This window comes from Chiloscyllium plagiosum, unplaced genomic scaffold, assembly GCF_037043375.1.
Source record: "Chiloscyllium plagiosum isolate Xiang-an unplaced genomic scaffold, Cpla_swu_hap1 HiC_scaffold_27, whole genome shotgun sequence".
Classification (NCBI taxonomy): Eukaryota; Metazoa; Chordata; class Chondrichthyes; order Orectolobiformes; family Hemiscylliidae; genus Chiloscyllium; species Chiloscyllium plagiosum.
The window spans coordinates 82,748,433-82,761,988 of record NW_028270165.1 but is presented as its reverse complement, the minus strand read 5'-3'; the positions used below and the strand labels follow the sequence as shown (position 1 = coordinate 82,761,988).

Below are 13,556 nucleotides of genomic sequence, written 5' to 3'. Positions count from 1 at the left end.
CTCCTACCACTGGAAACATCTCCCCCAACATGCACTCTGTCCAAGCCATTCAGCATTCTTATGTTTCAATTAAATCCCCCCTGAGTGTAGGCCTGTTAATCAGCATGAACCAGACTTTTCAGGATGAGGCAGAGCAGGGAATACGTTCAGTAAAATGAGAATGAAAGGAGAGTGTGTGGGATGGAGATTTTCAGCTTTTAGGGAATAAGGGAGGAAAGAGAGTTTGCTATAAATTATAATCGATCGGATGGAATAATGGACCGAGGATTGGCAGATGGAGTTTAATTTAGACGAACGTGAGGTGTTGCATTTTCGGAAAGCAATCCAGGACTTAACCAGTTAATGGGGAATGTTGCTAGTGAGGGTGAGAATAAGTGGACAGGGCAGATGAATCAGTGGCTGAGGAACTGGTGCATGGGAGAAAGGATCCAAAAATGTGAATATTGGAATCTCTTCTGGGGTAGAAAAGACCTGGACAAGAAGGATGGATCGCACCCGAATTGGAAGGGGACTAATATATTGCTGGGAGATTTGCGAGAGCTGCTCAGGAGGATTTAAACTAGTAAGGTAGGGGTGGGTGGGGGGCAGGGATTGCTGGGACCCAGAGAAATAGTGAGGAAAGAGATCAGTCTGTGACTGGTCCAGTTGGGAAAGGGACTGAGTTAAACAATCAGAGCAGGAAGTAACAAAGCAGAGAACAAGGTAGGACTGGTAAATTAAACTGCATTTATTTCAATTGCAAGAGGCCGAACAGGGAAGGCAGATGATGGTTAGGAACTTGGGACTGAGATATCATGGCAGTTACAGAAACATGGCTCAAGGATGGACAGCACTGGCAGCTTAATGTTCAAGAACACACATGGTATTGGAAGGATAGAAAGAGGGGCAGGAGAGGAGGGAGAGTGGCTTTTTTGATAAGGGATATATTACTGTGCTTAGGGAGGATATTCCTGGGAATACATGCAGGAAGCTTATTTGGGTGGAACTGAGAAATAAGAAAAGGGATGATCACCTTATTGGGATTTTATTACAGACTCCCTCATAGTCAGAGGGAAATTGAGAAAAAACTTAAGGAGATTTCAGTTATCTTTAATAATAATAGGGTGGTTATGGTCAGGGATTTTAACTTTCCAAACATAGACTGGGACTGCCATAGTGTTTAAAGGCAGTACAAAGGCAGTTGGAGTATACTTAAGAGTAAACTCAGGAGGGCAAAAAGGGAACATGAGATAGCTTCGACAAGTAGAGTTAAGGAGGAATTTAAATGTGTACAAGAAAATTTTCTGATTCAGTAAGTGGATGTTCTGACTAGTGAAGGTGCAAACCGTGACCTACTATTGGGAAATAAGGCAGGGCAGGTGACTGAGCTGTCAGTGGACGAGCACTTTGGGGCCAATGACCATAATTCTATGAGCTATAAAAGAGTGAAGATAAAGTATAGACCAGATCTAAATTGTAGGATGGCTAACTTGGTATTAGGCAAGATGTTTCAAAAGCTAACTGGGAGCAGATGTTCGCAGGTAAAGGGATGGCTAGAAAATGGGAAGCCTTCAAAAATAAGAAACTGAGAGTCCAGAGACAGTATATTCCTGTTAGGGTGAAAGGGGAAAATCTAGGTAAAAACAAGGACTGCAGATGCTGGAAACCAGATTCTAGATTAGATGAAGGGCTTTTGCCCAAAACATCGATTTTCCTGCTCCTCGGATGCTGCCTGAACTGCTGTGTTTTTCCAGCACCACTCTCATCTAGAACCCAGGGTGAAAGGGGAGGTTGGTAGGTGTACTGAATGCTGAATGACTAGAGGAATTGAGCTTTTGGTTCAGAAAAAGAAGGAAGCATATGACAAGTATAGACAGGAGAGATCGAGTGAATCCTGACAGTACAAAGGCAGTTGGAGTATACTTAAGAATAAACTCAGGAGGGCAAAAAGGGAACATGAGATAGCTTCGACAAGTAGAGTTAAGGAGAATCCAAAGGATTTTTATAAATATATTAAGGAGAAAAGGGTAACTAGGGAGAGAACAGGGCCCCTCAAAGATCAGCAAGACGGCCTATGTGTGGAGCTGCAGGAGTTGGGGGAGATAATAAACAAGTATTTTACATCAGTGTTAACTGTAGGGAAGGACATGGAAGAAATAGAATGTGTGGAAACAGATGATGATATCTTGAAAAATGTAAAAATGTCCATACTACAAAGGAGGTGGTGCTGGATGTCTTGAAATGCATGCAAGTGGATAAATCCCCAGAACCTGAACAGTTGTACCCTAGAACTCTGTGGGAAGCGAGAGAAGTGATTGCTGGGTCCCTTGCTGAGGTATTTGTACCATCGATAGTCACAAGTGAGGTGATGAAAGACTGGAGGTTGTCTAACGTGGTACCAATAGTTAAGAAAGATTGCAAGGAAAAGCCAGGGAACTATCAACCAGTGAGCCTGACATTGCCGGAGGGCAAGTGGTTGGAGGTAATCCTGAGGGACAGGATTTACATGTCTTTGGAAAGGCAAGGATTGATTAGGGATAGTCAGCATGGCTTTGTGCGTGAGAAATCATGCCTCACGAACTTGATCGAATTTTTTGAAGAAGCAACAAGGGATTGACGAGAGCAGAGCAGTCGACATAATCTCCATGGACTTCAGAAAGGCATTCAGCAAGGTTCCTCATAAGAGGCTGGTTAGCAAGGTTAGATCTAGAGAAATACAGGGGGAATTAGCCATTTGGATACAGATCTGGCTTGAAGGTAGTAGACGGAGAGTGGTGGTGAAGGGTTGATTTTCAGCCTGGAGGCCTGTGACCAGTGTTGTGCCACATGGATTGGTGCTGGTCCCACTACTTTTCATCATTCATATGAATGATTTGGATGTGAGCATAAGAGGTATAGTTAGTAAGTTTGCAGATGACACCAAAATTGGAGATGTAGTGGACAGCAAATAAGGTTACCTCAGATGACAATGGGATCTTGATCCGATGGGCCAATGGGCTAAGGAATGGCAGATGGAGTTTAATTTAGATAAATGTGAGGTACTACATTTGGAAAAGCAAATCAGGAAAGGTCCGAGGGAGTGTTGCTGATCAAAGAAACCTTGGAGTGCAGATTCATAGCTTCTTGACAGTAGAGTCGCAGGTAGATAGAACAGTGAGGAAGGCATTTGGTATGCCTTCCTTTATCGGTCAGAGCATTGGGTAGGAAAGTTGAGAGGTCACGTTGCAGCTGTATAGGACACTGGTTAGGCCACTTTCGGAATATTGTGTGCAATTCTGGTCTCCTTCCTAACAGGAGGATGCTGTGAAACTTGAAAGGGTTCAGAAAAGATTTACAAGAATGTTGCCAGGTTTGGAGGATTTTAGCTATCTGGAGAGGCAGAATAGACTCGGGCTGTTTTCCTAGAGCGTCAGAAGCTTTTGTGGGTGTGGGTGGGGGTGGGGGTGACCTTCGACACGTTTATTCTATCCATAATCCTCATGATTTTATAAACAGACAAGGTCTTTTCCCTGGGTTGTGGAGTCCAGAACTAGAGGGCATAGGTTTAGAGTGAGAGGGGAAAGATTTTAAAAGGGACCTCAGGAACAAGTGTTTCATGCAGAGGGTGGTGCATGTATGGAACGAGTGTCAGAGGAAGTGATGGAGGATGGTACAATTACGGCATTTAAAAGGCATCTGGATGGGTATATGAATAGGAAAGGTTTAGAGCGATAGTGGCCAAGTCCTGGCAAATGGGACGAGATTCGGTTGGGATAACTGGTCGGCATGAATGAGTTGGACTAAAAGGTCTGTTTCTGTGCTGTACACCTCTACGGCTTTAATTCAGGACTCTGAAATTGTTCATGAAAACCACTTCAGTAATCTGCCCAGTTTTAAGACGACAATATACAGGAGCAGAATGAGGCCATTTGACCCATTGAGTCTGCTCCACCAGTCGATCATGGCCGATATGTTTCTCAACCCCATTCTGTTGCCTTCTCCTCGTAACCCTTGATCCCCTTACTTATCAAAGACCTATCTATCCCTGTCTTAAATGCCCTCAATGACTTGGCCTCCACAGCGCTCTGCAGCAATGAGATCCACAGATTCACCATCCTCTGGCTGCAGAATTTCCTCCTCAGCTCAGTTCTGAAGGCATTCCTTCACCCTGAGCCTGTATCCTCTGGTCCTCGTTTCTCCTACTGGTGGAAACATCTTCCCCACATCCACTGTATCCAGTCAGAGTCACGCAGCACGGAAACAGATCCTTCGGTCCAACCAGTCCATGTTGACTATAATCCCAAACTAAACTAGTCCCACCTACATGTGCTTGGCCCAATATCCCTCTGAACATTTCTTATTCATGTACTTATCCAAATGTCATTTAAATGTTGGGACTATAAGCGCATCCATCACTTTCTCTGGAAATTCATTCCACACGTGAAGCACTCTGTGTAAAAATGTTGCCCCTTATTTTGTTTTTAAATCTTTCTGTTCTCACCTTAAAAATATGTCCGCTCGTCTTGAAATCCCTCATTCCAGGGAAATGACTCCTGGCATTCATCTTCTCTGTATCCAGCAAGATTTTATAAATCTCAAAGAAGACCTGAAATGTTAGCTTGCTCTCTATGTGGACACTGCCTGACCAGCTGTGATCTACAGCATTTGTTGTTTTCAGGAATGATTCCAGCATCTGTCGCAATGCGCTCCTAAATGTTAGCTACCTCTTTCCAGATCCTTCGAGAATCAACCTTACTCAACAATCCACTGTGCAGTACAGTCAATAAAGTTCCACATTGCATCTCTTTCAGCACGTGGCTCAGTGGTTACACTGCTGCCTCACAGCACCAGGGACAAGGATTTGACTCCAGCTTCAGGTAACTGTCTGTCTGTGTGGAGTTTGAATATTGTCTCCCCCCCCCCCCCCCCGTAGCTGTGTGGGTTTCATCGAGATGCTCCGGTTTCCTCCCACAGTCCAAAGATGTACAGGTTAGGATGAATTGGCCATGCTAAATTGCCCCATAGAGTTCAGGGATGTGTGGATTAGGTATATTAGTCAGAGGTAAATGGAGAGTTGTTGGGCCAAATGGCCTCATTCCGCACTGTAGGGATTCGATGTGGCAACCCACCAGCTGTTTGCATTTCCTGTAGGGGAAGTGGGGACGGGCCGAAAGTTCAGTGTGTGTGAAGTGAAAATTAAACGTAGTGCTTTGCTTGAGCTCAAGCTGAGTGACTTGGTGGCAGGACTGGAAAAGGAAGGTACGGTGTCTGTGGTTAGTGATGCTGCCTCACGGCACCAGAGAGCCAGATACAATTCCAGCCTCGGGGCCGTTGTCTGTGTGGATATTGCACATTCTCCGTCTGGTGTTTGCTGCGGATTTCTTCCAGTGCACCTGTTTCTTCCCACTATCCAAAGATGTGCAGGTTTGGGTGAATTAGCCATGTTAAATTGTCCATAATGTCCAGGATGTGTAGGTTAGATGCATTAATCAGGTGTAAATGTAGAGCAATCAGAGTAGGGTAATGGTGCTTTCAATTTCATGGAATTACAAAAGAAAAGAATGTTCCGCATAAAGGAGAATTGCTTGTTCTGAATTTCTACCCTGACTGACAGTGATAACTTTCATAATCTGTTTTTTCCAGTGCATTTGAAGATTTGAAGACTGAAGTTTCAAATTCAGTAGTTGAAGGGCTTATGCCCGAAACAGCAACTCTCCTGCTCCCTGGATGCTGCCTGACCTACTGTGTATTTCCAGCACCACACATTTTGACTGACTCTCCAGCATCTGCAGTCGTCATTTTCATGTCAATGACAGACAGTCGATCAATCCATTGGGACTGTAACGATTTTTGACTATGATTCTGCGAGAAGGAGCAAAATTCTTTGGTTTCTGTTTCAGTACGCTTTCAGCATCAGTGGAGCTGGATGAGAGACGCTACTGTGGCAGCGCATTGAATGTGCAGCCTGTCACAATTATACAGCCTGGAAAGAGGAATTCACGGCAGGGAGGGTTTGTACATGCGTTTGTGTGCAGCTGAAGCTTTGGCCATGGAGAAACCAGAGGAATCTCGCCCCATGGAGAAACCGTGGAAGTGTGGTGACTGCGGGAAAGGCTTCAGTGTCCCATCTGCCCTGGAAATTCATCAGCGCAGTCACACCAGGGAGAGGCCGTTCTCCTGCCCAGAGTGTGGGAAGGGATTTATCCGCTCTTGCCACCTGCTGGACCACCGCCGAGTCCACACTGGGGAGAGACCATTCACCTGCCCCGAGTGCGGGAACAGCTTCACCCACTCCTCCCACTTGCTGGCGCACCAGCTTGTCCACACCGGGGAGAGGCCATTCCCCTGCTCTGATTGTGGGAAGGCCTTCAGCAAATCCTCTGACCTGCTGAAGCACCAGCGGGTCCACACAGGGGAGAGGCCATTCAGTTGCCCCGAGTGCGGGAAGGCCTTTAGCGATTCCTCTGCCCTGCTGAGGCACCAGTGGGTCCACACAGGCAAGAAGCCGTTCCCCTGCCCTGAATGTGGGAAGGGCTTCAGCAGTTCCTCCTCCCTGCTGACACACCAGCGGGTCCACACTGGGGAGAGGCCATTTGCCTGCCCTGAGTGTGGGAAGAATTTTCCCCAGCCCTCCCAACTGCTGACCCACCGGCGGGTCCATACCGGGGAGAAGCCATTCTCCTGCTCAGTGTGCGGGAAGGGCTTTGCGGTCTCCTCTAACTTCGTGGCCCACCAGCAGTTCCACACGGGGGAAAGGCCCTTCAGCTGTCGCGAGTGCGGGAAGGCTTTCAGCAATTCCTCCCACCTGCTGAGGCATCAGCGGGTCCACACAGGGGAGAAGCCGTTCTCCTGCCCAGAGTGCGAGAAACGCTTTAACCGCTCCTCCCACCTTCTGACCCACCAGCGGGTCCACATGGGAGAGTGGCCGTTCTACTGTCCTGAGTGCAGGAAGGGCTTCAGCAATTCTTCTGCTCTGCTGACCCACCAGCGGGTCCATAGAGGAGAGAGGCCATTCAGCTGCCCTGAGTGTGGCAAGAGGTTCACATTTTCCAGGAACTTGCGAAGACACCAGCAGGGGCACCAGTGCTCCCAACAATCGGATACTGCAAGTGACGCTACCTTGGATTAAACCTTGTGCCCCACTCTGACAATGGGTGCAGTGGGAAAGTTGGTGGGCTTTTAAAAAAATGTCTGGACTGCACACTGCCTCACACCCCCAAGTGCAACTCTAAAGTGGCTCGGGGCGACATGGTGGCTCAGTGGTTAGCACAGCTGCCTCATAGAGCCATGGATTCGGGTTTGAATCTAGTGTTTGATTCTCCCGTGTCTGCATGGGTTTCCTCCGGGTGTTCCGCTTTTGCTCCCACAATACAAAGATGTACAAGTTAGGGTGAGTTAGCCTAGCTAAATTGTCCATAGTGTTCAGGGATGTGTAAGTGTGGTGCAGTAGTCAGGGGTAAATGTAGACTGGTCAAAAGTGTGGTGCTGGAAAAGCATAGCAGGTCAGGCAGCATCTGAGGCGCAGGAGGATCGACGTTTTGGGCATAAGTCCTTCATCAGGATTCTCCTGGTCTTCGGATGCTGCCTGATCTGCTGTGCTTTTCCAGCACCACATTCTTGACTCTGATCTCCAGCATCTGCAGTCCTCACTTTCTCCAAGTAAATGTAAAGTAACAGGGTTAAGAGAATAGGTCTGGGTGGGTAACTATACGGAGGGTTGATGTTGCCTTTTTGGTCCCAAAGGTCTGTTTACATTCTGTAGGGATTCTGTGATTCCATAAACTTTGCTTCCAGTGGGCGACATTACTCGGAGTCTGGGACTGCACGTTGCTAAGAATCCGCAGAAACCTTAGACCACAAGAGCACTGGAGCAGACATGAGGCCATTCAGCCCATTGAGTCTGCTCCACCATTTGTTAGAAACAAAAAATAATTGCGGTTGCTGGAATCCAAAGTTGGCAAGCAGGAGGCTGGGAGAACGCAGCAAGCCAGGTAGCATTAGGAGGTGAAGTTAGCATTTCGGGTATTAACCCTCGTTCAGGACTGAAGAAGGGTTCTTCCGAAAACATTGACTTCTGTATCAGAAACAATTTACCAGGATGTTGCCGGGGGTTGGAGGGTTTGAGCTGCAGGGAGAGGCTATTTGGCTGGGTGAGAGATTTAAAAGGGACGTAAGGGGCAATGTTTTCACGCAGAGGGTAGTGCATGTATGGAATGAGTTTCCAGAGAAAGTGGAGGCTGGTACAATTATACCACTGAGAGGGCATCTGGTTTCGGACATGAACAGGAACGGTTCAGAAAGATAATGGGCCAAATACTGACAAATGGAATCAAATTAATTTAGGATGTCTTGTCAGCGTTGATGAGTTGGACTGAAGGGTCTGTTTCCGTGCTGTACATCTATGTCTACCGGTCCTGATGTAAGTTTTAAAATTGAGTCCAAGTAACTTTGAATAGTTCAGTCTTGTTGAACTCACCTCTTGAAAGGTTTCAAGTGAATCCCTCCAAGTGATACTGTTTAAAAATGCCGAATTGGACAAAATATCCCATTAAGTTCGACACAAACCCACAGCTGAAGATATCAGAAATCACACAACACCAGCTTAGAGACCAACAGGTTTATTTGAAATTACAAGCTTTCGAAGCATTGCTCCTTCTTCAATGCTGCTGCTTCATCACTTCACCGACAAAGGAGCAGTGCTCTGAAATCTTGAGTTCAAATAAACCTGTTGGACTCTAACCTGGTGCCATTTGACTTCTGACCTTGTCCAGCCCAATCCAACACCAGCACTTCCACATCAGAGTTGACTAATGAGATTGGATTTTATTCAGTGTGATTAAGTGAGATGCTCATCTGAAAACTCAAAACTGTTGGAGAGACAAAGAGACACGAGTCAGTGCTACAGCACGGAGACAGGCCCATCGGCCCAAACTGGTCCATGCTGACCAAAATTTCCATCAACAGTAACCCCATTTCCCTGCACTTGGCCACTATCCTTCTCAGCCTTTCCTCTCCATGTGTTTGACCAAATGTCTTTTAAATGTTGTTAATGTACCGACCTCAACCACTTCCACTGGCAGCTCATTCCATACACAAGCCACACTCTAAAATTTTTGCCCCACATATTTTTTCAATCACTCCCCTCTGACCAGGTTTGTATGCACTGTTTGGAAATGTAGGAGTAAAACTTCACAATAAAAGATTAATACAGCCTTTATTCATGACTCATGATTAAACACACTTTCTCCATTTACAGCTGTAATTGAGAGGCTTCTCTGAATTAGTTGACATGTTTGTAACAAGTTGTGAAACATGAAAGGGTTCTGAAAAGATTTACAAAGATACTGCCAGGGTTGGAGGGTTTGAGCTGTTGCAAGAGGCTGAAATAGCCCCAGTCTATTTTCCCTGGAGGGTCAGAGGCTGGGGGGTGACCTTACAGACTGTTTCGCTGTAGAAGTGTTTCAGAAAAAAAAAATCTCAAACCTTTTTCCGATTGTTGCCTTTGCCAACATCTGGCCATGAGTGAAGTCCCTTAGCCCAGTCGAATCGGACCCTCTGCCTTTTACAACCTCTCTTGGGAAAAAAATCAAGATGACATCTTCTTAAAGGAGTAACATCATCACAACAGAGAGCACACAAACAGAAACATTTCTATCACAAGGTTGTACAGTTAACAGGCCAAGATAATGACTTTTCAATTTAGCCAATCAATTTAAATCCGGTCCTTTGGCTACCAATATCTATTAAATTTAAATGTGATGGTTTTGACAACAGAGGACCGATCCTATTGTAAAAACTCAATATGGCATCAAGGGTATAAAAGAAGGGACAGAAGTTGGACAGAACCCCAGAGCTAACTCCCCATTGCTAGAGCTAAGAGTCCTCAGCACTAGAGAGAGACATCAGCTCTGACAGTCAGCTGTGAATGAGACAGCATCATTTACAAAAAAACCAGAAGAGCAGGAATTGCAGGAGGCATTCCTGACAAAAGATTCAATAGAAGGATGCTTAGAATATTCTGGAAGATGTAATCTGAGAGACTAAATTCTATTTCTTGTTGTTTTAGTGGGTCTTGTATTTATTGGAACAGCATATGACAAAAATCCTGTTTCATGCCAGAATCGTCAGTAGTTCGAAGGGATTTATTAGGTTTGTTAATAGTTTAGTTCAGTTGTTCACCATTCAAGTTGGATATGTAAATTGTTTTTTGTTGATTTTTAAAGTGTCAGGGATTTATTTTTGTTTAAGACTAGAGCAGATGACACTACTTTTCACACTAATTTTCCGATTATAGGGCAATGCACTCCTCTATTGGTGTTTCGGTTTGAGATCTCAGAGAGGGGAGGGGATTCAGCATTCGTTTTATAACAGTATTGACGTGCCGTCCTGCTGAATGCAAAGGAGTCATTATTAATCCTAGCCTCTCACTCTGATTGTGGGTGAATCGCTTTAATTTGAATACTGACTCAGAAACTGCACAGACAACCAACTGTTGAATCATAATTTACACTTTATTGTAAGTAGGAACCAAAATATAAAACCCCTCAAGTAAGCAAGTTCACCCTCACCACCCAAATCTTGGCTATCACCCAAATGTTGGCGGAATTTAACATTGTTTCTACCAACAGTGCCCATCTCTGGAAGTTTACAGGGGTCTGATGCAGGGTTGTTCTTCCAAGCACTGCAGCTGAAACGTTCTGGAGTTGAATTCTGGTGGAGTTCCGTCACTTTCAGATTTGTGGTGTAGCGTTTCTTTAGATTCTAACACCATCTCCCCACACTTCTGGAGACTTCAGGTCTGTAGCTTACCTTCTTATCCTTGAGGGTTTTCCACCTGTTTGAAACAGCCTGTCCTGCAATTAACCCCTTTACGCCAAGGTAAAAACAATGACTGCAGATGCTGGAAACCAGAGTCGAGATTAGAGTGGTGCTGGTAAAGCACAGCAGTTCAGACAGCATTCAAGGAGCAGGAAAAATTGACGTTTCGGGCAAAAGCCCTTCATCAGGAATACAGGATTCCTGATGAAGGGCTTTTGCCCGAAATGTTGATTTTCCTGCTCCTTGTATGCCCTTTACACCAAGGCTTTCCTTCTACAAGCAGAATTAATTGTCCTTTTGTCACAGTTATTAAACACCATTATCTCATCTGTCCAAAGAAACAGCTCATTGTTTTGCCTCCTCCTTCCCAGCGATAGTTAATGTATGTTATTTGTTAACTCCCTTGTAGCAGTTTCTCATTGGCCCTTTCGTTTCTTGGTCCAGAAAGCGTTATTGCTGACTCATGAAGTTATCAAAGTTCTGGAGTTTACAGGACCACACCACATTCCTGTCTGCCTCTTCCAGGAATAACGACTGTTCCTGAGATACTCGCAATTCCTGACATTCCTTGGTATCCCCAAATACAATCCACATGTCAGGAAATCACTAGTGCTGCCCTGACACCAGACAGTCACTGTTGGAACAGAAGGATTATGGGAAGAAAATACAGAAATCCGAAGTGCAAAGAGACTTGGGAGTTCAAGTCCAGGATTTTCTCAAAGTAAACTTGCAGGTTGAGTCAGTAGTTAGGAAGGCAAATGCAATAATCGCATTTATTTTGACAGGACTTGAATACAAAAGCAGGGATGTACTTCTGAGTCTCTATAAGGCTCTAGTCAGGCCACATTTGCAGCATTGTGAGCAGTTTTGGGCCTCCTATTCGCAAGGATGTGCCCCAGGAGAATGTTCAGAGGAGGTTCACGAGAATGGTCCCAGGAATGAAACGTTTAACATATGAGGAACTTTTGAGGACTCTGGGACTATATGAAGTTTAGAAGGATGAGGGGGGTTACAATTGAAACCTACAGGATATTGAACGGCCTGGACAGAGTGGATGTTGGGAAGATGTTTCCATTGTTAGGACAAAGTAGGACCCGAGAGTACAGCCTTAAGAAGAAAAGGAAGACCCTTTAGTTGGGAGATAAGGAAAACCTTCTTCAGCCAGAGAGTGGTGTATCTATGGAATTCACAGCCACAGAAGGCTGTGGAGGCCAGGTCATTGAGCAGATTTAAGATGGAGACAGAAATGTTCTTGAGTATCAAGGGGATCAAGGGTTCCGGGACGAATGGGCTTGAGAAAGTTAACAGCCACGATTGAATGGTGGAGTCGACTCAATGGGATGAATGGCCTAATTTCAGCTCCTATTGTCTTATGATATGCTGATGTGTGGAGGGGTGATGAGTGGGCAAAGAGATGAAGGGGGAGTAGAATTAAGGGGAAGCTGGATACAGCCACAAGGGAGAAAGAAATACAAGAACTGTACAATAAATGACAGAACTCTTAGGAGCACTGGCATGCAGAGGGATCTGGAAGTGGAAACAGAGGTGGGTATGGTGGTCAAGAAGGCACATAGGACGCTTGCCTTTCCTGGGTGTGAGAGTTGGCAAGTTACATTACAGCTATTTATTTCAACCACATTCGGAATATTGTATGCAGTTCTGGTCACCACGCTATCAGAAGGACGTGGATGCTCTGGGAGAGGGTGCTATAGTCAAGGGCTAATGTTGCGTAATAGGAGTAGGTGAATAAGTCTGTGTCAGTTACTCTTCAGAGGGTCAGTGTGCACATGTTGCGCCGAATGGTCTTTTCCACACTCGGGATTCTATGTTACTCAGAGGTTTTTTTATTCCCCAGGGTGAAAAGAACAACAAAAGGGCACAGGTTCAAGGCAAGAGGAGGGCAGTCTACGGGAGAAGTGGAGGGGAAGGTTTTTCACACAGAGGGGTGATGGGTGGTGGAAGGAGGCACCTTAGCAACGTTTAAGGTGTATCTTGATAGACACATGAACGCGAGATGAACAGAAGGATAGAAACCGCACATGAGCAATAAATAGCAGGTCCAAGTGAGGATTAAGAATTGGCACAGGATTGACGGGGGTGCCTAAACCAAATAAGAATGGCTTGTGACTGTGTTGTACTGATACAGGTTTTCCCCACTATGCAAAAGTGGAGCGTTCCTATGAAACCTTTCATAAGGCAAAATAGCGTAAAGCGAAGAAGCAATGAACATTAATTCATTTATATCGTATATACTCAAGTAATAGTCAAATTTTTGACTACTTTTTAAGGTTAAATTTAGGGGGTCGACTGTTACTTGGATACTACTTGAGGGGCTGAAATTCATGCCTGTCAAGATTCATACCGTATCATAAGCAGAAGCTCAACTGATGAACAAAGCAAAAAAAATTATGGTAATTCTGAAAACTGAGTGGAACATACAGACAACGGACTGGAAGACAGGAACAGAGCCGAACAACCGACAGACTGCAGAGCTGGAGTGGAACTTGACGGCCATCACACTGACTCACAAACATGGGTCTGTTGTCTATGAAGAACTAGGGTCGACTTTTACATGATCAGACTACTTTTCAAAACAGTTGCAAGAAAAAGAAATCAAACACGTCCAATTCGCCATGCATGGAGAACAGGAAATAAAGTAAAGAATTTAAAAAAAAAAGAGATTTCCAGCATTCATACACAACTATACATGTGCACATGTCCATTTAAATACTGGGTAGGTTGATTCTTTGGAAGATGACAATCGCAAAGAAATGAAGCTC

The 13,556-nt window shown here is 45.1% G+C and overlaps 1 protein-coding gene across 1 annotated transcript in view; it reads left to right on the top strand.

The window, feature by feature from the left end:
* The window catches only part of LOC148144728 (uncharacterized), a 159,255-nt gene that overhangs the window by 93,095 nt on the left and 52,604 nt on the right, over positions 1-13,556 (top strand). Inside the window, exon 3 of the mRNA XM_087975436.1 lies at positions 6,241-6,871. Within this exon, the coding sequence (XP_087831562.1) occupies positions 6,241-6,871 (631 nt within the window). The remainder of the gene's footprint in view (positions 1-6,240; positions 6,872-13,556) is intronic.